Here is a 27755-nt window from a genome sequence, read left to right as displayed (position 1 = left end):
AGAAACATTATATCATTGGATACATATATTTTTCTAGCTATTTAGCCTAAACGGCATATAGTATTTCCATAACCGCGAGACAGCACTTCACGATGACGGCAATGATAGTTAACAGACAAGACAATCTATCTGAATATCTGCAATATATCTGAAATAACACCTATTTGAAGCCCATTTTTCATGTACCATATTGTGTATTAGTGTAGGCTACATAGCTTAAACTGTGAGGCTATGTTTAAACAGTAGGGCCTATTGCGAGTTTAATGTCAGCATGTCGACTTTAAAGTCGACACGTCGAGATTAAAGTAGATATGATATTTCAACTTTATTCTCGAAATATCAAGTTTAATGTCGACATGTCGACTTTAAAGTCAACATGTCGAGTTTAATCTCGCCATGGCAAAAATATTTTTTCTCTTCATGTGTGGCCCTAATACTCCGTCGTACCTGCCACACGTATTCTATTACTTTGTGGTAATTTCTGAAGTTCTCTTAGAAAAAAAAATAAAAATTCTTAAGTTCTACCATGGACTCTGTAACATTTTTTGTGGAAAACATGCCTTGGTTACCTTGTTTCAAGCCATTCTAGCGTGGTATTGAAAGCCTGCAGGAAGACTCCGCACGATTTGCGCCAGTTCTCATTAATATTCAACGAGCTAAGCTGCTTGACTCTGATTGGCTAACAGCTAGTAGGTTTCGTCCATAACATGACAGCTGTTATCAACTATTTTTAGCTTCATGGCATGAACTTAACTTGGCTAGCGAGTGCATTAAACCTGTATAACATAACACTTCCTTGAGTTGACAATAACTTTTTACTTACGGACTGGGCACTGGTGGTAGACTGCCGCGATGGTAGCTTTTATCAACAAATTTTAGCTTCATGGCATGAACTTAACTTGGCTAGCGAGTGCTAACATTGTCCAAATGGGCATTAAACCTGCTAGGCTAGCGAGTGCATTAAACCTGTATAACAGCACTTCCTTGAGTTGACAATAACGTTTTACTTAAGGCACTGGTCGTAGACTGCTGTGATGGTAGCCTACGTACTGCCTCAGGCTTAAACAGCAACCTTTTTGCAAAGCCTGTGGCATTGTTCCAAAAAAAAAAAACTGAAGCCATTTGCCCAAGTCTGGGTTCTTGGGCAAAATGCATTGTTGAAGTTCTATTCGTGCATAGTGCACAAGACCCTTGACATTCAGCCATCCTTGCATAGGCCTACGAAAACTGTCACAGAGCTAAGCAAATTTTGTGGGCAGGTCTCAACTGGGCAAGCTCATGAATAATAATGAGCTCAATTTTACATCAAACTGAAGAGCTTTTGCAACTGGCCTAATTTCTCTGCTTATTTATTTTCAGTGGCTAGAGCTGACAGAGGAGGTAGCTGTTTATTTTCACATTCACGACATAGCACAAACACAAGTAATTATACAAGTAAAAACGGTAAAAACGGTTTTGTGTGGCAGGGGACCTTTAAACAATTGATTTTTACCTTTCTCCAGTTCATCCAGCCGTTCTCTGAGTCTGGCGATACCACTTTCAGCTCCAGCCTAGGATAGATCATTGAATCGGATTGGACCATTAGCATCTCGCCTGCTAGCATCACGTTTAAAAGTGACTTCCGAAAGATTTCCGGTAATTTTCCTATTTAAAACTTGTCTCCTCAAGTTAGAAAGTGTAATAAGACCAATGGAAAATGAAACGTGGCTATTTTCTAGGCTGATTTGACATGGAACTATACTCTCATTCCAGCGTAATAATCAAGGAACACAATGGGTGCAGTAGCACAATGATATCATGCAGCACCTGAAAATAGTCCCCTCTGACATTTTTGTCAGTCGCCAGTTAGATCTACACGTGATTCAAGTTTGAGTAAGAATTGTTTTTTTTTTTCCAAATATTATGAAACGCTACCATTTAATTTTTTTTGTTTTCATCAAGATTTTCTGTCAGATAATATCAGATACACACGTGTAGAACGGCAAGGGCCGGTTGCACAAAGCACCTTAAGTTTTGTCCCTTAAGTATTAACCTTAAGGCTTAATTTCTCCTTCCTTAGGTAAGGAATTTATTGAAGGGTGTTGCACAAAATGTCTGTTTTGATCTCAAACAGGGAGAGTGAATGGTGTAGCCAAGCAACTTCAGGATGCCTCCCCTTGGCTGGTGTCTGTTGTCTGTGCTGCCCATTGGCTTGCCCTGTCATGCAAGGGTGTGTCAACATCGGTACCCTACATGGGAACATTTAGGGACCACCTGCAGCAGCTCCACCTGTATTTCCGCAACAGCGCCAATAGGACTGCTGCTCTGAAGATGGCAGGGCAGACCTTGGGCATCGATAATTTGAACATCAAGGCAAGTTTTGCTGAAAGTAAAACAATACTTACTGTACATCACCAATTGTAGGTTGATTTGAATAAGAGCATCTGCTAAATGAAAAATTGTAATTTTAACACAATGTATGACTTGCACCTTCTGGGCCTGCTCCTGTTGTTATCTTTTTACTCATTAAATATTGTTTAGGAGGTGAAGGTCACACACTGGCTGTCGCAAGATGCAGCTATTAAAAACCTCTAGCACAACCTCTGTGCAGTCCTGGCAGCCTTGGCTGAAGAGTCAGAGGTCAACAAGTGCCCATCAGCCAAGGGGCTGTATTACTTCCTGGCAACTTACAGGTTTGTGGCAGCAGTCTACCTGCAAGCAGATGTACTGCCACACCTAACCTGCCTGTCCAAACTGTTCCAGAAGGAAAAAGTAAATTATTCTGGCACTGAAATACCAGGTAAGAATTTATTTTAATAGCATATTCCAGAAGCTCTCATCTGCAGCTTTCACCATATATTTAATCCCAGGTTAGGTTCCTGTGATAGTGGCTGTTCTGAGGAGGATTAAAGATGATGGAGATAATCAACCTCCTGGGTCATTACTGTCCCAGCTAAATCAAGACCTGGATGATCTGCCTTCAGCATTGGCCACAAGGAGAAGAGGGACCAGAGAGGAAGAGGACTCGAAAAAATGGCGGTCAGCGGTCATAATTATTCACAAGCTCACGGAGCTGATTAACTTTAAGTCAGAAACCGGAGCAGCTGTCACAGCTATACCAGAATCTGTGTATTCAAAAGCCAGAGAAAGCCATCTGAAAAGTGCTGCCAATATGGAATTCTGCTAGAAGAAATGATCATAGATCGGATTGTTGAGGGAATTAAAGATGCAAAACTGTCTGAAAAATTACAGTTAGACCCTAATCTAATGTTAAGAACCAGCAACCGTTAATTAGACGTGAAAAGACTGAAATTAAGAAAGCAAATGTGGATGCTATAGCTGCACAAAAACCAGCACCAGAGTCACATGGCTCAGAAAACAGAGATTTGTAAAAGATGTGGGGAAAAGTCCTCAGCATGCATGGAAGCAGTGTCCAGCAGAAAATGTAAAAACAAAAGCCTTTTCACAGCAGTTTGTTGGACAGGACGTAGGCTATTGAAGAAAGGCATGAGATGGCGGAATGTGCATTAATGGGAACAATTCAGAGTCAGAAACAAGGTATCTGGAAACAGGACATACAGATGAACGGAGAGCTGATTAACTTTAAGTCAGAAACCGGAGCGGCTGTCACAGCTATACCAGAATCTGTGTATTCAAAAGCCAGAGATAGTAATCTGAAAAGTGCACAGCGAAGGATGAGCGGTCCCAACAACCAACCACTGACTGTACTGGGCACGTTCAATGCATGTCTTATAAAGGGCTAAAAGAGAACAGAGCAGGACACCTTTGTAGTTAAAGACCTGGGGATGCCACCAGGTCTCCCTGCCATCTAGAGTCTACCGCTACTGCAACAGATTGCAGCAGTTTAAACAATAGGAAATACAGTTAAAATGTTTCACAGGCTTAGGAAAGCTGCAGGCTAGCTATAGAGTTAGCTGAAGGAGCCCTAGCCATATGCACTGTCAGCTCCTAGACATGTAGCATTACCTCTTTAACGACAAAATAACGTCAGAGCTCCAGAGGAGGAAAAAAAAAAACATGGCCGTCATCCGACAAATCCAAGAACCAACGTGCATCGTGAGCGATACATACTCCCAGCTGTGGATGACACACTCGCGAGGTTAGATGAAGCAGTAGTTTTCTCAAAAACGCTGTGGCTAGGAGACAGATGGCTTCTAAGACCCCATATGGAAAATGCATATTATGAGGTTTTATCACTGAAAATGATTATTTCTGAAAAAACTTTGGCCAAAGTTGAGATGTGGGAAAACTCATGGTTTCACTTTTATCAAGGGAAAACAGCATGTTGCATTGACAATGAAATCTCTGATTGACCACTTGTTCGAGGGATTTGCGACAGCCTTTCCAAGCTGTTTATAACATGTAGCATATCAATGTTCAACGGAATTATTTTTAAAAATGGAGGGGATATAGGCTATCAGTTTTTTTCTAATAGCCTACCCTACTACGTATCTCTTAGATTTCGCTAATGAGTGTTGTAGGAGATATTGACTGTAATGCAGCGACAGCCAGATGGAGAATCCAGACCAGTGGTGTACATATTAAGGACTGACGCCCACTGAATCTCAGTACGCACAGATCGAGAAAGAGGCCCTCGCCGAGTGACTGAGTGTGTATCTCCTGGGATTGGACTTGACTGCACACATTACAAGCCTTTGATCTCAATTCAATTCAAATGTATTTGTCACATACAATTATATGGATATGTATATGTAGCGAAATGCTTTGTCCACTGTCTCCATGGCTGTGCAATGTGTAAGTAAATAAGGAAATAGATAGAAAAAACAAGAGAAGAAGAAGAAGAAATGTCTAAAGTGAATGACATGTTTCCAACATGCATGTGCTCCTGCTACAGTCCTCATTCAGTATCCGGATAGCTTGGGTATAAAAACTTTTCCGCATTCTCTGTGTGTGATCTCGCTGTTAGGCGCTGTTGTAAGTGTGCATGCATGTTAGACACGGAGGAGATATGAGTGACTATGAAAATGCTTTATTCTTTACAGCTAACTGGCAAAACAGTCATAGACCACATCGGGGAGGATGTGGACGAACCACCTGTGAGCTATCCCTTGCAGTGCAGTGAAGCGTCTTGTCACTTGGCTTGTAGACATCATGGGTGTTGCAACTCTGCTTTGCCTTCAGCTTGCAGCTTCCATGCTGTTGCTGGTTTTCTCAAGTAAGTTCCTAATCATATATCTGATAAGCTAAATGATATCTTACAATTTACTGCATTTATTTTTATATTTCAAAGAAAATACAATAACATCTATGATGTCATGCAAGGTTCTATGGTGAATATATACTTGTTCTATAATTATTAATGAACTGATAAGACATACATCACATTATAATGTTGTTATCTATGTAATGTCTACTTTGTCTACAGTACAGTATTACATGCATGTGTGATATCCACCATCACTGTCTTTGGCAGGTGCCCAGAGTGGGTATGTGGGCATTGTGAATGGCACTGTAGCAAAAGAACACTCCAGACCCTACATGGTCTCTGTGCAGAAAAATAAGGGACATATCTGTGGTGGCTTTCTGGTGTCTGAGTCATTTGTCATGACTGCAGCTCATTGTATCACTTGGTAAGTTCTCTGATTCAAGTTTAAAAAAATAATGATATGAGTTATGCAACAAAAGCTAGATTTAGCCAGAGCTCTTAAAATAATTGTTGAAGACACATTGACATAATAAGTGTGTTTTCTTTCCTCCTTGGCAGGGGAGTGAATTTGACTGTTATGGTAGGGGGACACGACATTACAAACCAGAAAAGTGGAACAAGGATACCAGTGAAATACTACCATATCAACCCTGGACACATTGTTAAGCCACTTCTCAATGACATTGCACTTCTACAGGTGAATAGCAATACTGAAGAGTTTTTTTTTTACTTATATTTCTTTAAAGTAAATATCACAAATTAACTTGGTGCAGATTTAAAGATGCACTGTGTTGTTTCATCCTACCTGTTCAAATCATTGTCAGTCACAGTGTTTTTGGATATGTTACACAGCTGGCAGAAGGAGCAAAACAGTCCAACTCTGTAAAATGGATCTCTATTCCTAAGAAAGACAAAGACATCAAAGGGGCAGAGGTTTGTAGTGTGGCCGGATGGGGGGCAACAAAAACCAATGGGCCTGTAAACAATCTCCTTCTCGAGGCAAATGTGGTTATCGTGAAAAGAAAAGAGTGCAAGCAATACTGGAATGATTTTTTCAGTGAAGGAATGCTTTGTGCGAGAGGTAAAGCAGGCTTTTGCCAGGTAAGCTGTGGGCAAATACACTACTCTCGAGATCAATGAAAATGTAAGAACAAAACTGAGTTGCTCTGCTACTTTTGTTTTCTCACCCAGCTGATGTCTGTTGCAGGGTGATTCAGGAGGCCCTCTGGTCTGCAAGAACAAGGCTGTGGGAGTAGTGTCGTTCAACGAGAAAAATAACTGTAACAACCCAAAAAAGCCAAATGTCTACACAAAAATATCAGCATATCTGCCATGGATAAAGAGTATTTTAAAGAGTGTCAAACACTGACGAAATGAAATAAATGCTTACATGCTTTCCATTACCTTTTTCATTCAATTTCTTATTTAAATACATGATTCCATTTAAAAAGTATTTTGTAGGGTGTTTTACATAAGCCCATCTGATGGCTTAAACCAGATAAAGCAAATGTACCAACACAGTGGAATTATTGATCTACCAGTTTGCTGAGTTACTAGTGACATGTTTCTTGTGAAATTCTTTAGCCTGCATCTTCAAATTAGCGGTGACACTGCAAAAAGTGCACCATGGCAACATGTGGTTAGTGCATCACACCTCAGAAGGGTTTCCTGTGGGTGACCTCATTAGGGGTCCTTACAGATTCAGGGGTCTTTACGGGAAACATTTCAGATGACTGCGGGTTGAGCCACTGTGCATGTGGAAATTGCCACCAAAATGACCAAGAACATTACTAATTCATACCAGGGACGAACTGGCCATCTGGCATACCAGGCATTTTCCCGGTGGGCCAACGCACCTTTTGGGCTGATAGAATAGGCTATATGTATAATTTAATTTGTTTGGCCAATGATCGGCCCATAGGAAGGACAGTCAGTGGCCCATTGCTTCATCTACCATACTGACACTGTACTGATCCAATAACAGCTCTTGTCAGGCCCCACTCGCCCTCCCCTTTTGGCTCAGAGCTAGCATTCTGTGAGCGCATCAAAATGGTTAATCGAAGTAGCCTACAGGTTGAAACTGAAATATAGTTCAGCCTTCCCATAGCAAACAACTGTCAGACGCCTGTGAAAATGGGTGGGGCACGGGCGAACTGTAGCTTGTACCCGTGCTCCAGTGTGCGGAGAACCCATTGAGAGCTTGTGCACTTCCGCCACTCTGCAATGTGGTTCGCCAGACACGGGGCAGTGACTGGGGTTGCCACCATCGACACAGGGGCAATGGGCGATCCACGAGTCATTATGGTTGATCCTTTTTTTTTTTTGTCAACAAGTGCTTGTGTAGACGTGCGAGGGGAACACACTGGCACGCCAACTAAAAACAAGGAAGGGCCTCTAGCGCATTCCTCCCAAGAAGGCCACAACCGTCGACTGGCCTGGGGCTGGCCAGTGGGACCAGAGCGAGAAGCAGAACGCTCTCGGCTCCTCTTCCAGCCACAGCTCGGCTGCCCGCTCTGCGGCTGCTGCCGCTGTTGTGGGCACTGCCTACACCTCTGTTTCTGTCGATGTATGGCCATCGGAGTGAGCAGGGGGCGGGGCGGGAGATTATCTCGGGGCAGGAAAGTTTTGAGCGCTGCGGTGCTCTTCTGTGTAGCCTCAAAACGCTCCTTCATATTCTCCATCGTTGGTCCGGAGGGGGAGAGGGACGCGTCCAGCAACGGGGTCAGGCAGCTAGATAGATAGATACTTTATTGATCCCCAGGGGAAATTCAAGGTCTCAGCAGCATACAAACAACACAAACACATTCTTTAACAGCAGAAAGATTAATTAAAGTATATAATATAAACACACAACTAATCAATAAGGACAGATAAGGAAGATAAAGAATATGCTAAATATACTAAAATACAAATTATACTAACTAACACTTAAATACAATATATAAAAATATACTAAAATACAAATGACAAAAATACAAATTATACTAACTAACACTTAATCTAAATCAATTCTAAAAACAGTATCCACATAGTGGTGATTAATCAATCAGAGGCGCTTGCAATGACTGAGGCAGGGACTGAGCCTGTGATTCTCTGCATAGTAAGGTAAGGTATGGTAAGGTGCTCTGTGTGAATGAGTGTCATGGTGGTAGTGCAATGGTGATAGTGGTGATAGTGCAAATGAGTTAGTCCAACAGTGCAACAATGCAGAAATAAAGTAAAGTAAAGTATATCTATATATTTAACTATTTAAGAAAATGTATAAGTGTGGCCACAGTTCGGCTGTGGCATGGAGGGGGGGGGGGGGGGGGGGGTTATGCATATGTGCTAATGTGCTAATATAGCACGCAAACAGTGAGGCATAAAGACAGTGGTAAAAGTGGCTAGTGGACAGACAGTACCAAACATGGACAGACTATGCAGAGAAGTCTATCTCTCCTCTTCCCTTAAGTGAGGCATTGAACAGTTCAATGGCCCTGGGGACAAATTACTTTCTCAGTCTGTCAGCTGTGCAAGGCAGTGAGCGAAGTCTCCAGCTGATCAGGCTCTTCTGCTTAACAATAGTGCTGCATAGAAGAGGACGCTGGCAACAACAGACTGGTAGAACATCCTGAGGAGCTTACTGCACACATTGGAGGACCGCAGCGTCCTCAGGAAGTACAGCCTGCTCTGCCCTTTCTTGTAGAGTGCATCAGTGTTGGCTGAACAGTCCAGTTTATTGTCCAGGTGGAGACCCAGATACTTATAGGTGCTAACCACCTCCACATTGACCCCATCAATGTGGACTGGTAGCAGAGTGGGCTTAGACCTGCGGAAATCCACCACCATCTCCTTGGTCTTTGAAGTGTTAAGTTGAAGATGATTGAGTTTGCACCATTGCACAAAGTCCTCCACCAGGCTCCTGTACTCCTCCTCCTGCCCGTTCCTGATACACCCCACAATTGCAGTATCATCAGAAAACTTCAGCATGTGGCATGACTCTGTGTTGTAGCAGAAGTCAGATGTGTACAGGGTGAACAGGACTGGAGAGAGCACAGTTCCCTGTGGCGCTCCGGTGCTGCAGATCACAGTGTCAGAGAGACAGTTCTGCAGTCTGACGAACTGTGGTCGCTCGGTCAGGTAATCTGTAATCCAGGTTACCAGGTGAGCGTCCACACCCATCTGCAAGAGCTTGTCTCCCAATCTGAGGGGCTGGATGGTGTTAAAAGCACTTGAGAAATCAAAGAACATGATTCTCACAGCACTTTTCCCCTTGTCTAGGTGGGAATGTGTCCTGTGTAGAAGGTAAGTGATGGCATCGTCCACGCCCACTTTCTCCTGGTATGCAAACTCTAACGGGTCTAGTGCATGGCGTACCTCCAATCGCTCCATTGTCTTCATCACATGTGATGTAAGAGCGACAAGTCTGTAGTCATTAAGCTCACTAGGGTGTGGCTTCTTAGGGACAGGGGTAAGACATGATGTCTTCTACAGTGTTGGAACTTGTCCAAGGCGTAGGCTCAAATTGAAGATGTGCTTCAGTGGCTCCCCCAGTTCAGCAGCACAGGCCTTGAGTAGCCTTGGACACAGTCTGTCAGGCCCCGCTGCTTTATTGCTGCGCAATTTCTTAAGTTGGACTGTCACTTGATATGTTGTAATGATGAGGGGTGTAAGGGAAGGGGGAGGGGTGCATCTGGGATCTGTGTGTCTGATGGCTGTTGACTGAGGTTGTTGTCACCTCATTGTTCGTGATCGCCATGTGGGGGAGGGGTGCAAAATCCAGTGATGGTGGGGGTACGATAGCCTGTGATGATGGAGGTGAGTGTTGCACTGGTATTGAGGGGGTGTGGGGGCTGGGGGATGGTGGACAGACCACCGCCATTGGAGCTGGAGCAGGGCAGTCAAACCTGTTGTAGAAGTGGTTCAACTGGTTCGCCCTGTCCAGGTCCCCCTCCACAGAGCTGCTGTTCTTCAGGCCAGTGATAACCTTCATGCAGTCCCATGTGTCCTTCAAGTTGTTTTCCTGCAGCTTCTGTTCCACCTTCTTTCTGTAATCCTCCTTAGCTTCCTTCAGCTTGAATTTGAGTTCCCCTTGCACGCGCCTCAGCTCTGCCATGTCCCCCTCTCTGAACGCCATCTTTTTCCTGTTAATAAGGGTCTTGACATTGCTGGTTATCCAAGGCTTGTTGTTGGGAAAGCAGCGTACAGTTCTGGTGGGAACAATAATGTCCATGCAGAAGTTCAGGTAGTCAGTTGTGCACTGTGTGACCTCCTCTAAGTCCTCCCCATTCTGTAACACACTCCAGTCAGTACACTCGAAGCAGTCTCTCAGAGCCTCATCCACTTCGGGTGTCCACTTCCTGAAGGTGCGTGTGGCAACTGGTACTTTGGGCTTGTACATTGGCTGGAGATGAATGAGGTTGTGGTCTGACTTTCCCAATGGGGGGAGGGGATTTGCACTGTATGCATCCCTCACGTTTGCATACATGAGGTCTATTGTCCTGTTTTTCCTTGTAGGGCAGACAACATACTGGTAAAAATTTGTGAGTGTGGAATCCAGTGTTATGTGATTGAAGTCGGCAGAGATCACAAAAAAGGCGTCAGTGTGTTGGGTTTGAAGCCTTGCGATTGTGGAGTGGATGACGTCACACGCTGTATCCGGGAGAGCTCGAGGTGGAACGTAAACACAGACAGCAATTGCATGCGAGAACTCCCTCAGCATGTAGTACGGGCGGAGACTAACCGCTAATAACTCCACATCCTGACAGCATACAGTCTCCTTTACTGTTACATGTCCGGGATTGCACCATCTATTGCTGGGACAGCGTCAGCCACAGATGGCGCACCAGCACCACCAAGTGGCCCATCGCCCTGCCCTGTGCCAGGACTGCACACTTTGAGGCTCGCAAGGCCAGGTCCAGCGCTTTCCTCCATTCAGGAAGTGGAGTTCGTTCGTCATCCTCCACAGCCAACCTCATGCTCTCACCAGCGTAGACCTGAAGGAAGGCTGCGGTGTTGAGGGCACGGCATGCCTGCCCCACACAGGCGTAAGCCTTGGATGCCTGGCCGGCAGTGACTAGTCTGCACGGCTTAGACGGAGTGGGTGGGCCACGAGCCGATGCTCCATGGGGGGCGAGGTAGGCAGCCAGCGCCTCCTCCACTTCGGGCAGGTGAGACAGGCCTTGCTCCTCTGCCCCTTGTAGGGCATAGGAGGGCCCGAAGCCCTGGACAGGTGACCGTAGGGTTTTCCCCCATGAGCGCTGCACCTCACTGAGGAAATCGGGGAAGGCTGGGAGGGGGCGTTGTCGCCTCTCTGGGCACTGCTCATAGTACGACCCGTCCACGAGCGAGCCGTGATACTCCGGCTGTTCAGGCCACGCAATACCCAGCAGCTGGGTGGCATGGTCAAGCACCGTGGCTAATCCCATATCGGTCAGGCTCTATAGGAGATGGAAACAAATGACATACACAGGCATGCACACACTCACACACGCATGCATGCATACAGGCACATACACACACATACAAGCATACACAAAAGTTGCAAGAGTAGGTGATGGAGACAAATTGACAGGCGTGATTTATTTTCGCGTGGAGGATGTAACTGAGCGGCGGTATAGTTATATACTTACTTAAGTGTGGAGCTATAGCTTGCACGCTAGCAAAACTAGCCTTGACGTTAACTACAAACACAATAGGCTATAATACAACCCCACTAGCTGCGAACAGCAGTAGCAAGGTAACAAAACTGATAGCCAACAAAAACGTGAGCTGCCCCAGTATACAAATGTACCCAGCAACCCCATCAACTGCAAACAGTGATATGGGGACAGTATTTTAACAACTGCAATATAACTAAAGGTTATACTGGGTAACCCCAGTTCTCTGAAACATCAAGTGGAGAGATTCACCTAAGGGAGGGACATCTGTACCCGAGTCTGGCTTTGACAGACAGCAGCGCGAATCCGATGCCACGGATAGCCCCGCCCCGCATCCGTGGTATAAAGGATGATGCCACGCTGCCTCTCATTAGTAGACAATTCGCTTCTCGTGAAGCCAGCGGGGCTTACTCGGTGGATCTCTCCACTCGATGTTTCAGAGAACTGGGGTTACCCAGTATAACCTTTAGTTCTCTTTCATCATCTTGTGTTCAAGATCCACCTAAGGGAGAGATCTGGACAGTTCCCTGATTGCCCATTTGCCTACCGTGACACTGTCAGCCTCGGATGGTCTCTACGCCAGGGTGTCCCCTCAGCGCAGTGGTGCCAGACACATCCAAAGTTATACGCACAATCACAACATAACCCCACTCAGTGGACAGCATGACCAGGGAATGTGTTTATGGCTATGAATTTGCTCAAGTGTTATCGGCCATGTAGCCCACCTCGACTAGAGATCGCCCGAGCAGGGCTGCGCCGTGAGGGAAGTGACAGTAGTGTAACGAACGTAGGGATGCGACTCACGCAGATCCAACGCTCAGGACCGAATGAGAAACCGGCGATCTAGTAACATCCAGCCGGTAGAATTTCACAAAGGTGTCCGGACTAGTCCAACTAGCTGCAGAACACACCTGTTGCACTGATATCCGTTACAACTCGTGGGATGCAGTGCATTCGCGCGACACTTTCACATCTCGGCGGAGATTGCGCATGGGGTCGAGGTGGAGAGATGCAATCCATTTCATGAATTCCCTCATTCTCAGCAGCCCCAATGGCAAGACCTGTATGGCGGAAGCCATGAGGCCCTGTAGTCTCAGGCATGTGCGAAACTTTACCCTCGCTCCCTCTCTGAACAGTGTGAGGCAGTTCATGACAGAGCGAGTGCGCTCTTGTGACAGGCGAGCGCGCATGGCAACTGAGTTCAGCTCCAGTCCTATGAAAGTGACATTCTGGGCGGGAGTGAAGTTGCTCTTGGCATAGTTTACTATGAAGCCTAGGGAGTTTAAGTGCACCCGCACCCATTGTGTGTCCCGAAACACCTGGTCCCTGGAGCTGGCCAGAATGAGCCAGATATGTTAATATTCTTATCCCAGCCATGCGTAGGGGGGCTAACCCCACTTCTACACACAGGCAAAATGTTCTGCGGCTGAGGGCAAGTCCAAATGGGAGAACTATGAATTCGTAGCATTTGCCTTGATAAGCAAAGCGCAGAAACTTCCTGTGTGGGGGATAGACGCCAATGTGGTGAAAAGCGTCTGTCCAATCGATCAATGTAAACCAATCGTTTTGTTGTATTGAGCATGATAGAGTGTTGAACATTAAAGGAGAATTCCAGTGTGATATTGACCTAAAGTGTATTGAAACATGATACCGAGTGTGAACGTATGTCTCATAGTCCATCTCGGCTTGTCCCCTGCACTCCAAAATCTGGCGCTAGTTAGCCGATGCTACCAACAGCTTTTTCAATAGTGGTGCTTCGGCATCGGGCTAGCCATGCAAATAAATCACTGTTTTACACCCATTTACGAGGCTCAATGTATCTCCACACTTCATTGGTAGACTTCCGAGGGCCCTGACATTTAAAACGAGACATTGAGAACTTTGAAAAAGCACTGGTAGTTTACTTACAAGACGATTTATACAGACAGTATCTTCGAAGCACCACTATTGAAAAAGCTGTTGGTAGCATCGGCTAACTAGCGCCAGATTTGGGAGTGCAGGGGAGAAGCCGAGATGGGCTATGAGACATACGTTCACTCGGTATCATGTTTCAATACACTTTAGGTCAATATCACACCGGAATTCTCCTTTAACATCCTAAAATGATATCGTCTCAAATGTTTGTTTAACACCCTCAGGTCCAGAATAGGATGGAGCGATCCGTCTTCGGAATTAAAAAATATCGGGAATAGTATCCCTGATTCGCTTTGCATGGGGGAACCTCCCGAATTGCTCCCTTTAACAAAAGAGAGTTGATTTCCTCCTCTAGGAAGTAGCCTGAGCCCTCTTCCGTTTTAGAGAAGACTATACCGTTGAAACGTGGGGGCCTTATACCGAACTGTAGGCGGTAGCCTCTCTCGATTGTCCTGACCACCCACTCGGGGGCGGACGTGGCCTTCCACGCTGCAACGTGTTGAGCCAGTCGCCCCGCTGTCAGCCCCTGAGTGCCTGTATAAGCGTGCGGAGTGAGCGCCCTCATATGCGCTGCACTGTTGCCATCTGGTGGCTGAACCACTGACCGCGTTGGCCGTAGCCTCATATGTTCTGGTATTTGATTCTTTATGTTCAAACACACCATGGCCGTAGCCTTTATTGAGAATGTGTGAGTGGTGTAGTGCGAACGGTGTGGTGACACTGCCTGTGCACTGAACATTCCCAAGTCACCCCCCACGAGCGCGCTCTGGCTTGGGGAGGACGGGCTTTCTTTTCTCAGCACAAGGAACGGTGCTGGAATTCCCGTTGAAACCGGGGAGGTTGAACGCTCCCCACCTAATTCGAGTCTCCTCCTCTTTAGCGGGGAGACACTCAGGTGCGAGTCCAATGGGCTGGCCGCCCGGGAACCTGGACTGGAGAGCCGATGGTCAGGTAGACCGATTCCTCTTGGGATCGGCCAGTGCAGGTGGCTTCTTAGCCGCCGCGGCAGCGAGAGACATCTTACCCTAAGGGTTAGCCTGTTGTTGCTGCTGGGGCTGATGCGGTCCTGGGCGAGGTCTGTTGGCCCTGTTAGGAGTATGCTGAGGGCGGTTAGATGGCATTTGTTGGGGTCTGGGCGGCAGCGGTGGGCGAGGGGCTACTTTCCTTGGCAGGCAACGCCTCGTCCTCTTTCTTTTTATCGTCGCAGCGCTGTTGCATGAGAGCGACAGCGGGACCAAAAAGCACCTGGCCTGGCTCCACAGCAGCACCTGCGATACACCTCTTCTCACTGTCAGACAGACCGGAGAGGTTGAGCCATAACGCCCGTTCACCCACAACGGACAGGGCCATGGAGCGCCCACAGGCTTGGACTGCCTGGCGGGCATTGCGCAGGACAAGATGATTCACCGTCCCGATCTCCTTCCACAGGGCCGGCGTGGCATTGCCGCTCTGTAGCATCCTGCTCATATCCTCCATTAGCTCAACTTGGTATGCCGACAAGAGGGAGGAAACGTTCAGTGCTCTGACCGCGAGCGAGTTAGCTCTGTACGAGCTCTGAAAGATGGAGGCTGAGAATCAATCCATCTTGTTCGGGAGGGCGGGCTTGGGGGGGGCGAGCAACCCTCCCTGTGTTGGGTTTAGATGGCTATCGAGGGCTCGATAGCCGGTGGCTCACCCATGCCAAGGGCGGACATGTTCTTCACGTCCAACCCCGTGAGACCGTGTTTCAGGTCCAGCGGGTCCCCCCAGTGGTGCTTCATGTGCTTAGCGCATGCGGGAAGCACCGGCAACAGCTGTTTCTTAGGGCCTGGGGGCAAGCCTAAGAGTTTGCTGTCATACACGTCCCTCTCTTGGTCAGCTGGGTTAATGAGTGCCGGCCAATCGACGTTGAGACGGGAGGCAGCCCGCTCACACACCTCCAAGAGTACGGTGTGTTCTGGGCCGGGGGTCATCCTCCTCCGAGCCCTCCGACTCGTCCATCAAGTTAACCTCCTCGCCCGCGCGGGGCGGGTCGTGCTGCGGCGGGGGAGATCCAGCGCAAATTCCGCTGTGTTCTGCTCAGACTGGTCAGCCCAACTGAGCAGAGCCGGGCCCTGGAGGGTTTCCAGGGCCTTCATGTCTTCGTCGTCTCCCTCGTGGTCCGACCACGGCTGCTCTTCGACGCTCTGAGTGGCTTTAGGAACTTTAAGCCTCCGGCGCAGGAGCTTCCGAGGCAGAGCCATGCAGTGACTGCAACTCTCAGGTTGAGACAACGCCTCTTGAGTGTGCTTGTAGCCCATGCACACTACACAAAAGGGATGGGCATCCCTGGCTGCGATGAGGGCAACACACACGGCCGGGCAGGCGCGCGATGTGGCTTCCTGGACGAGAGCAGGTGTAGCGGACTTCGAGAGAGCCATTAGGTTGGCAACCTGGTGGCAAGCGAACAAGCGACGAAAACAACTTAACGATAGGTGTCAGCCCGTTAAAAGAGAAAACGCCAGTAAGCTGGAAAGCTTCTGGTAGCTTCGTCTAACAGCTCGTTAACTGACCGAAACGTCGACAATCACGCCCGACGGAGGCTGATCCGGTGGGCTACTGGATGTGTCCTCCTGCAGGCAGTTAAATGAAAGTGAGCGATGACCGTCGAGCTGCGCAGAGTATTGATGGGTCGCAATCCACGAGAAGCGAATGTCATCTGATGAGAGGCAGCGCAGCATCATCCTTTATACCACGGATGCGGGGCTATCCGTGGCGTCGGATTCGCGCTGCTGTCGGTCAAAGCCAGACTTGGTGCAATTGGTTGCTTCTGCAGAGGTCGGGTACAGATGTCCCTCCCTTAGGTGGCTCTCGAACACGAGATGATGAAAGAGAACTTAGAAATACAAATAACACAATAGACTATTAGCTGAATGACAACAACATGCTAACGGATATAACAACCCACTCCCTTGGGCGGGGTCATCCCTATGTTCCCCGGTTCCTATGTTTTTTTAAAAGGGTCCTATGTTTCCCGGTCCCATACAAAGCGGGGAACATAGGACCGGGGGAACATAGGCATGCTTCCCCCCAATAGACTAGGTGCACAAAAGGCATTTCCTGTCCGGTGGAGTGTGTTGTAACAATATCTTCTGTTATATTCTGCTCCTTCACTCCGACACTGAATATCTTGTTTGCCCAATAATAGCAATTTTAACACACGGGCCTACCGCAACTCTGCACAGTATCCCATTAACTGCATGACAGTAGGCTATTTACATTTTTCTGTAAAGTAAACATGTTACGAAAAGAAACTTAATGCAGAACTATACGCAGGCAAACTATACGTTTGAGCAGGGAAGAGAATGAGCGCACGCACGCAGCGATTACAGAACTTGTAGGCTACTCGTTGCTGGCAAAGCCTGTTTAGAAATTCTTTGTTGCTGGTTACCAGCACACAATGTTATGCTATTCACTAACTCAAGACTTCAAGGCCACAAAATGTTTTTTTGTAAACAACAAAAAAAGAAAGGATATGGTGGCAGCAAAGGTAGAGGAGTTATTTCAGATGGACAAGAACAAGGTATGCAAAATTGGTGTGCTTTTCAAAAACGTTAGCATTACAGCTGGATTATCAAACTGAATGAATGCTTACATGTGTGCATGGTTGTAGGCTACTGTAGGTTACATGACATGGGGATGCCTGACACTTGTTAAAAATCAAGTCAGAAAAATTAGATGTCGGAATATTGACATTTCATATCAATAAGCATATTTTTGGAATAATGAGTGGTCGGAATAATGGGGTGTCGGAGAAATGGCATAGCGCCACAATTCACAGGGACACAAGGCACCTGTACCATAAAGGAAACGAATTGAACAGTTTCTTATAATAAATCTCTTACCTGCAGGTATAGTATGGAACGAACAGGAAGTCAGCTCCGCTTTTATAGTGTGGGATGTTCCGCTTCCGGGGGTCGTGGGCGTGACCATAGGGAGAACAAACCCACTGAGCAAAAAGGGGTCCAAAATACGTCAAAAAGATGTGGTCGCCGTACTCCAGCCGTCTTCAGAGTAGTCAGAATGAAAGGTTTTAATACGTCTTTTCTGGATGTTGAATAGATGTCTCATTTTGGGTGTTACATAGATGTCATTTAAAGACGTCTCAAAGACTAAATTATTGAACATCCAGAAGACGTCCTCAGAGTAGCCAGAATGAAAGGTTTTAAGACGTCTTTCCTGGACGTTGAATAGATGTAATTTATAGACGTCTCAAAGACTGAATTATTGAACATCCAGAAGACGTCCTCAGAGTAGCCAGAATGAAACTTTTTAATACGTCTTTCCTGGACGTTAAATAGATGTGTCATTTGGGTGTTACATATACGTCATTTCAAGACGTCTCAAAGACTGAATTATTGAACATCCAGAAGACGTCCTCAGAGTAGCCAGAATGAAACTTTTTAATACGTCTTTCCTGGACGTTAAATAGATGTGTCATTTGGGTGTTACATATACGTCATTTCAAGACGTCTCAAAGACTTAATTATTGAACATCCAGAAGATGTCCTCAGAGTAGCCAGAATGAAAGTTTTTATCAATACATATTTTCTGGAAGTTGTATAGTTGGTTTCTTGTATGTTCTTTAGTCATTATAATACGTTTTCAAGACACAAATATTAGACATCCCAGTCATAACCCAGTTTAGATTTTTAAGATTTAAGATCAAGAAAAGATGTGGGCTAACTAGTGAGAACAGCTTATAAAAGTAGTATACTATGAAATGCATTGACCAGGGTAAAGAAGCTATAGGAACTTGAACAGGTGGACGGTATCTGACTGCAACATACTACATGGGAAATGATTTAAGACAGGAGAAGTAGTGCTAATTTTGTTTATCAAAACTGAACTACACAATAGAATCACATCATAATACAAATACTTATACCCTACCCACCCTTTCCCCTTCCCCATGTGATATCATCACTTCTCTGGAAGCTAATATTTGATGGTAGCTTCATTACGTTGCTAACTGGCTAACTTTATATCGTCAGTGTTAAAACTATTCCCACAGACATTGTAGGCAATGTACATTCATGTGAAAATTAATTAAGATGCAACATTTTAGTATGTGTTATGGCATAAGGCTTAGCTTAGGCCGGCCATTGAAAACAGTTCTACAATGAGTACACTCAAGACAGTTCAGGCAGTTTAAAGGGATACCAGGCAAGCCTGATGCTTTTTAAGCTCCCCCTACCATATACGTTTCGATACGTGTGTGAGCCCTTGCTCGGTCTGAAGCTATTTTCCTTTTCTTTGCATCTTCCGTCAAGGGTTTTTGCTGCTTATTCGCCGGCTCTGCCATTATACACACGTTAGCAACAATCGCTAGCGTTTCGTTAGCCTGCCTCTGTGCTGGGGATGCAGGATGTCAACTGATCCTGCTTCTCGCGATGTCTGAGGTCGGCGGGTAGGATACACCGAACTTGCAAGTGGGATATTCTTCCTACAGGCAGTAGGGGCAGGCGAGAGAGCCTTCATTCGCCCCGTAATGAGTCATTTAACCATATACCGACTTACGACGATGATTAATTAACACGAAAACGTTGCCTGGTGTCCCTTTAACTGGAATTAACAAAATTAGGAAACTTAATGTTACCCTTAACCTCTTTGACACACAGATAACTCTCAGTCCAAACTGTTTATTGCCGTTTATTGATGTTTGCTAAACGATTTAATCTTTTTAAAGGTGTTTTCTGTAGGCTACTCACGCCAGTGCATTTCCATTAGATTATCGAAATGAACATGTTCCCCCATGGGGACGTTTCAGCCATGGTAACCACAATTATGACTAGATGGTATGTAGCAGTAGCACCAGTTTTAAATGTTTATTTCCATGTCAATGGTCTTAACTGTTTAAGAGGAAGAGAAAAGTACGAGAAGAGAAACTCATTTTCATTGGTCAAATTTTCCCCAGGCATTTTTAGTACAGTATAGGCCTACTGTAAAAAAGTCACCGTTATTAATCCTTTGCTAGCAGTAAGGTACTGTAAACACAGTACAGTATATTGATGCCTAGTAAAATACTAGTAGGCTACATTTACAACATTTTTTACAGTAGCTACATTTTGTTATTCAGTTTTAGAATACTTAGTCCAGCCATCTTGCAGGCTAAACACCTTTGTAGTTTACCATTCTAATAATCATAATCATTGTCGGTTTGTCACATGCAGGACAAGTTCATCAACTAATTCTGGCTGTCAAATACACGTCTAGATCAGGGGTTCCCAAACTTTTCAACCCGCGACCCCCAAAATAACCGTGCCAGAGACTGGCGACCCCCACTATCCCTGGATGTGACTCAAAAAATAAAATAAAATGTGCGCACCGGCCATACGCACTAGGCTATCCAAACACGGGCTTAATGACAACACAAAAGAACAGAGCAGCCTGTTATGATTTTACATATAGAAATGTACTATATGATAAAAGCAGAATACCAGTCAAAAAATAATATCCATGTAACATAAGTGCACATTATTGCTGTCGTGCAAACTTAACTTTGAAACATTACTTTAATTTCCATTTTAACAGAAGAATACCCTCCAAGTAATCTCAGTCAGGGTAATATCCACAAACTGTTGTAAACATATGTACATTGTTGCTGTGCAAATTTACATTTTGGCAACTATGTTTCGGATGCATGGGTATGTGGAGCCAAACGGCGTCAGTACGTCCATCGCGGCCTTGAATAGCTGTGGATATCCCCACTCGACTGAAATCCAGAACTCAGCAAGCGTCTTGGAATTAAAATCTGTCTTTAAAGTGCAGTCAAGTGACAGCTCTTTTATTTCCCCCAAATTTATTTGATTTATGGAAATCATTTCGCGACCCACCCCTCGGCGTCCCGCGCCCCCCCGGGGGGTCCCGACCCCCACTTTGGGAACCCATGGTCTAGATTATGGCCTGGCAGAACGGCTACTTGCAACTAATTTTGGTTGTCTATAGACGTTCAGAACCGGGTCGGCCTGGACTTATTGTCTCAATGTCATTAATCAACTAATTCTGGCTGTCAAATACACGTCTAGATTATGGCCAGGCAGAACGTCTACTTGCAACTACTTTTGGTTGTCTATTGACGTTCAAAACCGGGTCAGCCTGGACTATTGTCTCAATGTCATTTATCAACTAATTCTGGCTGTTAAATAGACGTCCAGATCATAGCCTGGACGGACCGACGTGATATCAACTTGTCTTGGACGTCCATAGATGTTGCTTGCTCAGTGGGAAGGTGAATAGGCAGAACAGGTGCTCATTCCTTTTAAGACTGGTGACGGTCAGAGTGAGGGTCTCAGGGTCCCCCTCTGGTTGAGAAGCACAATAATAAACAAACTAAATATGCGTCTTTTGCAACAAAGTATGAACATAACTCCAATATAATATAGAGGGAATGCACCGACAGCAGTCTGTAGAAAAAAGATCTCCGATTTCCTGTAGCATAGCAGCTCTTTTCCATTTGGTTTTGGATGAAGGAGTGTGTGTGTCCGGGGGGGTCAGTTTCTTACCCATACCTAGAAAGTTGCTAGGTCCATAATCGCCGGCAGAGGGCCGCTCAGACAATGACAGATGTGCCGTTCGTCATGTTATGAGGTTATGTGACATCAAAATGATTTTGGAAACGTTATGTTAGGGTCAAAAAACTGTCAAGGGTGCCTTTAAAAGATGGACCTAATTTGTACAAGAGAAGAACTGAGAGAAAATGTGACAACAGTAAACATAGGCAAGATCGCCATCTCCTGGTTCAAAAATACATTACTTCGGTGCAAGTAAGGGGGAGAGTATGCACAGGGATGTGATCCCCATTATATTGTTGAGATAGAGAGTCTTCATAAAGACTACCCAGCAATAGTTTTACTACTTTTAACTAACAACTAATAACCTATTTTACTAGTTGTGTGTTGCTGTTATATCTTATTCCTGCTATCCTTGGGAAATTCTGAAACACTGCAATAGATTGCATGAAAAACCTACCTAGCAACCAATTTAGCAACCATTGAAATTAAGCATCTATGTCAGTTTCCATAGCAACCAAGATGATTATACTAGCAAACCACTGTAGTAACTCCTTTATTTCTGATAGTAGCCACCATGGACACCCTAGCAACAACCTAGCAACGACTTCAAGTACCCTAGCAACAGCCTAGCAACCACATTCACAGTTAAAACCTAGCAACCAACATCATTAACCTAGCAACGAGCATAGCAACCACCATAACTACTCTAGCAACAGTCAGTTGTCATAAACTTTGACTCCCGTCAACTGTTTCCTCTCCCCACAACTGTTTCAAAATAAAAATATTCACTACAATAATTCCCTATGAAATATTTGAACCATTTAAAACTATTCAACTATTTAACTGTTCAGCCAATCCAACTGTCAGTTGTCATCAGCTATGACTCCCGCCAATTGTGTCCTCTGCCCACAACTGTTTGGCAGCCTGGGCTTTTCAGTCAACTAGTGTGATCAACTCCCAATCTACATTCAACTTTTAAACTGTCTACTTTTAAACTATCAACTTTTATTAAGCTGTGCAACCACCATGTCTGTCCTAGCGTCATTTTCATGCACTCGTAATTCCCTGGAATTACATTCTCTAGTTGCATCATGTTATATTAAGGCATTAGGATATTGAGGAGGTGGCCTATTACCTGTTGTTCCCTTTGGTTTTCTGTGTCCAATGCACTTTACTTACATATATCTACTAACCTGTCTCTGGTTTAACCTGTCTCTATGAATCTTATCCTCAAAACTGATAACTGACAACTGGCTTAGAGCCTCTACTTGGTAGACCTGGAGCGATGTGACAAGTTGAGCACGCATCCCAAGTCAGTTCAACTCATCTTTGAAAGGGCCTAAACCAGGGGTCTTAAACTCCCGGCCTTTTTGGCATTTGACCTATGTCAAAATAATAATGTAATCCGGCCCTTGAGGGTATTTTTAATTGCGACAAACAATGATACTGATTAAAATAGACGATAGATCCAAGTACGGTGACAAATCTCATTTGTACTCTCCTCCATTATTTGCTAGACATCCAGAGCTTGATTCAAACCAAAATCGCTGCACAACGTTTTCAGGAAATACTTGTATTAGGGGTTTGCACGGACGTCACATTCTGGCCGGTAAACATGGTAACCCAGCATGGTAACCCAGCATGCGCGGCCATATTGGCGATACTCAGTGAATGAAGTACAATGGAGTATTATGCACTTTGGATATCTTACGTGATTGTAGCCGTGTCTAAACAACAGAAAAGCTCATCAAAATGCGTGTAAGATGCAAAGGCATATAGGGCAGGACTTGGACCACAATAAAAGGCGCGATATTTCGAGAAATTACGGTTTATTGGCAGCGCAGATCCATATGAGTTGGGTGAGGGAGACGAAGTACCAAGTTCAACCACAAGCGCCCCCCTTCCTCTGATAACTTCTGTCATTATTCTCCTTTCTCCCTGGTTTTTTAATAACTTTTGGAAGTCGATACCTACACCAGATGTTTTTCTCAGTCTGACCTATTGGTACAACCTAAAACACGGCAACAATTAACCATTTTCCTTGACGATCTTAGGGATTTACTTCAGTGCCTAATGCTTTCTAATGAGGCGAGTATCTCCAATATGGCGACGTCCAGATCTGATGACACGCCGTGCAAACCCCTAATTACACGCGAGAAACACGAAGACGTGCATTTGTAATGACGCGGAAGCGATGCAATAGTTTTGCACAAATTGAAGCAGACATAGCAGGCCTACACCAACTGTTGAAAAACGTCAAAAGTCTTGGGTAGGCTATGTTATTCACCTATTCTGATTCTGAAGGAGAATATCCTGTTGGAGATTATGATCGATCGTCTATTGACAGTGATGGTCACGATGTGAATGGAGGTGCGTCTTTTTCGCGTATACCACGGCGTCCACTAAGCATACCATGCTTATTTCGACCCTCTGCCCAACATAGCTTGGAGGTTGGAGTGGTAATCGTGATGATAGTGTCCGTAATGGACGTGGTACAGACAGCAGGGGTTGTAGAAATAGGGCTCTGAAGAACTACAAAGTCACCCGCGATATAGGAACTGATTTGACCAGGATACTTTATTGTAGGCCTTATGGTTATAGGCTAGTAATAGTTTACTATCGTTCGTATACATTTTAGGTGTTTTCCTGTTAATTTGTTATGTGGGTAATATGACAAAAAAGAAAGTAAATCTGCTCAAATATGTTCATCCAGTATTTACTGAAAGGTGCATAATTTGCTTGCCATCCAGTGGCAAATTAGATGGGTAAATGTTAAACTTTTGTTTATACTCAAAGATTTTTACATTTACAGTAGGACTTTATCTCTGACCACTTTCAAGCCATGGCCTTTTGAAATTTTTATATAAAAATCCAATGGTTGCTTTCTTAACCCTGACACCTAGTTTGCCAGGTTTAAAACAGTTGAGAGGAAAATATTTTTATTTGGTGTGAAACACACACATAGGCCTACCTGTTTTTATGCTTTTTTGTTTGTTTTTATAATTTGTATTAATATTTATTTAATCATTATTTTATTTATAAGCTAAGGTTGCTAGCACAGGTGTCTAAAATAGATAAAAAGTCTTGCACTTTCTGTTTGTAGTTTTGTGTTTGAAAATACAGTATTTGAAAAAAAAAAAAAAACATTGCATTTTAGGAAATAGCCGTTCTTTTTTTGTATTATTCTTTAACACTGACGTGGCCCTCCAACGAGATGACATTGGCAGAAGTGGCCCCCAGCTCATTTGAGTTTGAGACCCCTGGCCTAAACTAAAGGCATTGTGCTGAGTGCCAACCACAAACAAGCCTTGAGAGGGTGTTTCTCAGAGAGTGTCATAGTTGGCTTCTGCCCAAGCCCACATCACAGAAACAAAGCATCACGCCATGACACATGCCTGACCCTAATCGTTACAATAGGCCATACACTGAGATGCAGTAATAAAGGGTGAAACTGAAAGTTCCTCACACAGTTGAGCCTGTGGCTTGGCTCATATCTCAAGATATTTTCCTCGTGTGGTTACAAAGACCGCGTGTCATATCTCTGGGTATTCATAGGAATTGTAGTGATCATTCATTCATTGGTAAAGGTCACTTGCCATACACTTCATTTCCCACAAGGTGAGTGTGAGGGACTATGAAAATGCTGCATTCTTTACAGCTAATTGGCAAAAACAGTCATAGAACACATTGGGGAGGATGTGGACGAGCTCGATGTGAGTTATCCCCTGCAGTGCACTGATGCGTCTGTCACTTGGCTTGTAGACATCATGGGTGCTGCAACTCTGCTCTGCCTCCAGCTGGCAGCTTCCATGCTGTTGCTGGTTTCCTCAAGTAAGTTCCTAATCATAAATCTGATAAGCTTATATTTATATTGATTATATTTCAAAGATAATACAATAAAAGCTATGTTGTTATACAAGGTTCTATGGTGAATATGAACTTGTTCTATAATTATTAATGAACTGATAAGGCATACATTACATAATGTACTTAATATATTGTCTTTGTTTACAATATTACATACATGTGTGATATCCACCATCACTGTTTTTGGCAGGTGCCCAGGGTGGGTATGTGGGCATTGTGAATGGCACAGTAGCAAAACCCTTCAGACCCTACATGGTCTCTGTGCGACAAAATAAGGAACATATCTGTGGTGGCTTTCTGGTGTCTGAGTCATTTGTCATGACTGCAGCTCATTGTATCACTTGGTAAGTTCTCTGATTCAAGTTTCATAACTGGTGATACATGAGTTATGCAACAAAAGCTAGATTTAGCCAAAGCTGTCAGAATAAACTGTTGAAGATACCTCAACATAAAAAGTATGTTTTCTTTTCTCCTTGGCAGGGGAGTGAATTTGACTGTTATGGTAGGGGGACACGACATTACAAACCAGAAAAGTGGAACAAGGATACCAGTGAAATACTACCATGTCAACCCCGGATACATTCCTAAGACACTTCAGAATGACATTGCAATTCTACAGGTGGATAGCAATGAAGCCTTTTTTTACTTTCTACATTAACTTGGTGCACATGTAAAGATGCACTGTGTTGTTTCATCCTACCTGCTCAAATCATTGTTAGTCACAGTTTTTTTTTATATGTTACACAGCTGACAGAAGGAGCAAAACAGTCCAACTCTGTAAAATGGATCTCTATTCCTGAGAAGGACAAAGACATCAAAGGGGCAGAGGTTTGTAGTGTGGCCGGATGGGGGGCAACGAAAACCAAAGGGCCTGCAAACAATCTCCTCCTCCAGGCAGATGTGGTTATCATGAAGAGAAAAGAGTGCAATCAATTGTGGAAGGGATACTTCAATAAAAAAATGCTTTGTGCGAGTGGTAAAGCAGGCTTTTGCCAGGTAAGCTGTGGGCAAATGCACTACTCACAAGGTCAATGAAAATGTAAGAACACATTTGAGTTGCTCTGCTACTTTTGTTTTCTCACCCAGCTGATGTCTGTTGCAGGGTGACTCAGGAGGCCCTCTGGTCTGCAAGAACAAGGCTGTGGGAGTAGTGTCGTTCAACGAGAAAAATAACTGTAACAACCCAAACAAGCCAAATGTCTACACAAGAATATCAGCATATCTGCCCTGGATAAAGAGTATTTTAAACAGTGTCAAACACTGATGAAATGAAATAAATGTTTAAATGCTTTCCTTTACTTTTTTCATTCAATTTCTTATTGAATTACATGATTCCATTAAGTATTTTTCTAAAGTAAAGTATTTTCTCAAGGTGTTTTACATAAGCTTGCTTGATCCAGATACAGCAAGCATACCGACCACAGTGGAATTACTGATTACAATAGCATCACTGATAGTCAGTGTTTGGAATAACGCCGTTTAAAAGAACGGCGTTAGGTAACGACGTTATTTTTTCAGTAACGGGGTAATCTAACTAATTACTTTTCCCGTTGTTACAACGCCGTTAACGTTACTGGACGTTAAGCGGGAGTTTCATAGATGTGACGTAGTGGAGAAGCGACCGTGAGACTGTTATCAGCGTCACGGGTTGGCTTCGATGTGAGTGGTTGAAGTAGCACGTCAATAGATGATGGACAAGTGGCTTATTCAATCATATGCAAGCATTTTTTGATTAGGCCCAGCCTTCTGAAGCACCATTCCAATGGATCGGTTCCAGATAGATGAGTGGAGCTAGACGGAGCGAAATTCATCTGGCGAGGGTCAGGTTAGCGTTACTATGCATTGATTGAATAAACTGTAATCCGAACGCACCCCTGGCTCACAGCTAGTGAGGAGGTGGGTTAATAATGACGTAAGCGATTATGATTGGCTAAGGCAGAGTCATGTTTCATGATAGCCAATCAGAGCCAGTGTTTTTACACACTTGCCAGCACACACGCAACAGCTAAAGTAGAGATTCGACGAAACAGCAGAGGTCAGGAGCAATCCGATGAAAAGTTGGCATTTTCAAGGTGGAGATATAAGCACTACTTCAAATTCATTGTGGTCAAAGGCAAGAACGTGCATGTAATGTGTACATTATGTCCAGGAGCGAAGACTTTGTCGACATCCATTGTAAGCAACTCTAATTTAATGAAGCATCTCACACACGCATCTAAAGCTAGTGGCCAAAAACACCGATACCTCCACCACAGATGATAGCTCGCATCCACTAGCAAAGGACTCGGAGCAAAGTCCTCCAAGCAGCAAAAGCTAGATCTTTCTGCCTCACAACAAAAACCTATGACACAGGCTGAAGTCAACCGTAGGTCTGTCGATGTGCAATAGCCTAGAGTTCTCAACGGGCCTGAGAATTACAACCCGACCCGACCCGGCTCGTGGCTTTTAAAGCCCGGACCCGACGTAACCCGACACATCAACATGAATTATCTGCCCGAACCCGGCCCGCGGCCCGACCTAAAACATCAGCTTAGGCTACGGGTCGGGTCGGCCCGACGGGACCCATAGGTTCGGGCCGGGTTCGGGTCGAAAATATAAGCAAATGACTCGGGTCAGGTCGGACTGTTAAACCCTGAC

At 44.8% G+C, this 27755-nt stretch overlaps 1 protein-coding gene across 1 annotated transcript; it reads left to right on the top strand.

Annotated features, from left to right (window-relative positions):
- Positions 1 to 5072: 5072 nt before the first annotated feature.
- On the top strand, positions 5073 to 26398 carry LOC121677938. Its single transcript, XM_042057095.1, has 14 exons — positions 5073 to 5176; positions 5435 to 5591; positions 5726 to 5864; positions 6020 to 6268; positions 6375 to 6524; positions 7581 to 7747; positions 14600 to 14665; positions 15578 to 15643; positions 15782 to 15961; positions 24913 to 25082; positions 25309 to 25462; positions 25599 to 25737; positions 25866 to 26114; positions 26221 to 26398. Exons 1-14 carry the CDS (start codon positions 5113 to 5115, stop codon positions 26380 to 26382), a joined length of 2112 nt encoding a protein of 703 aa, XP_041913029.1. The 5' UTR covers positions 5073 to 5112; the 3' UTR covers positions 26383 to 26398.
- Positions 26399 to 27755: the final 1357 nt, after the last annotated feature.

This window comes from Alosa sapidissima, chromosome 12 (genome assembly GCF_018492685.1).
Source record: "Alosa sapidissima isolate fAloSap1 chromosome 12, fAloSap1.pri, whole genome shotgun sequence".
Lineage (NCBI taxonomy): Eukaryota > Metazoa > Chordata > Actinopteri > Clupeiformes > Clupeidae > Alosa > Alosa sapidissima.
This window is presented reverse-complemented; position numbering and strand designations above follow the sequence as displayed.

Excerpts from the sequence above, each read along its gene's own strand:
- LOC121677938 (XM_042057095.1), top strand. The coding sequence starts at position 5,113 with ATGGGTGTTGCAACTCTGCTTTGCCTTCAGCTTGCAGCTTCCATGCTG. Across the intron at positions 6,525-7,580 it reads TAAAGAGTATTTTAAAGAGT|AAGGCCACAACCGTCGACTG; the intron begins GTCAAACACTGA and ends ATTCCTCCCAAG. Across the intron at positions 25,738-25,865 it reads ATGACATTGCAATTCTACAG|CTGACAGAAGGAGCAAAACA; the intron begins GTGGATAGCAAT and ends TATGTTACACAG.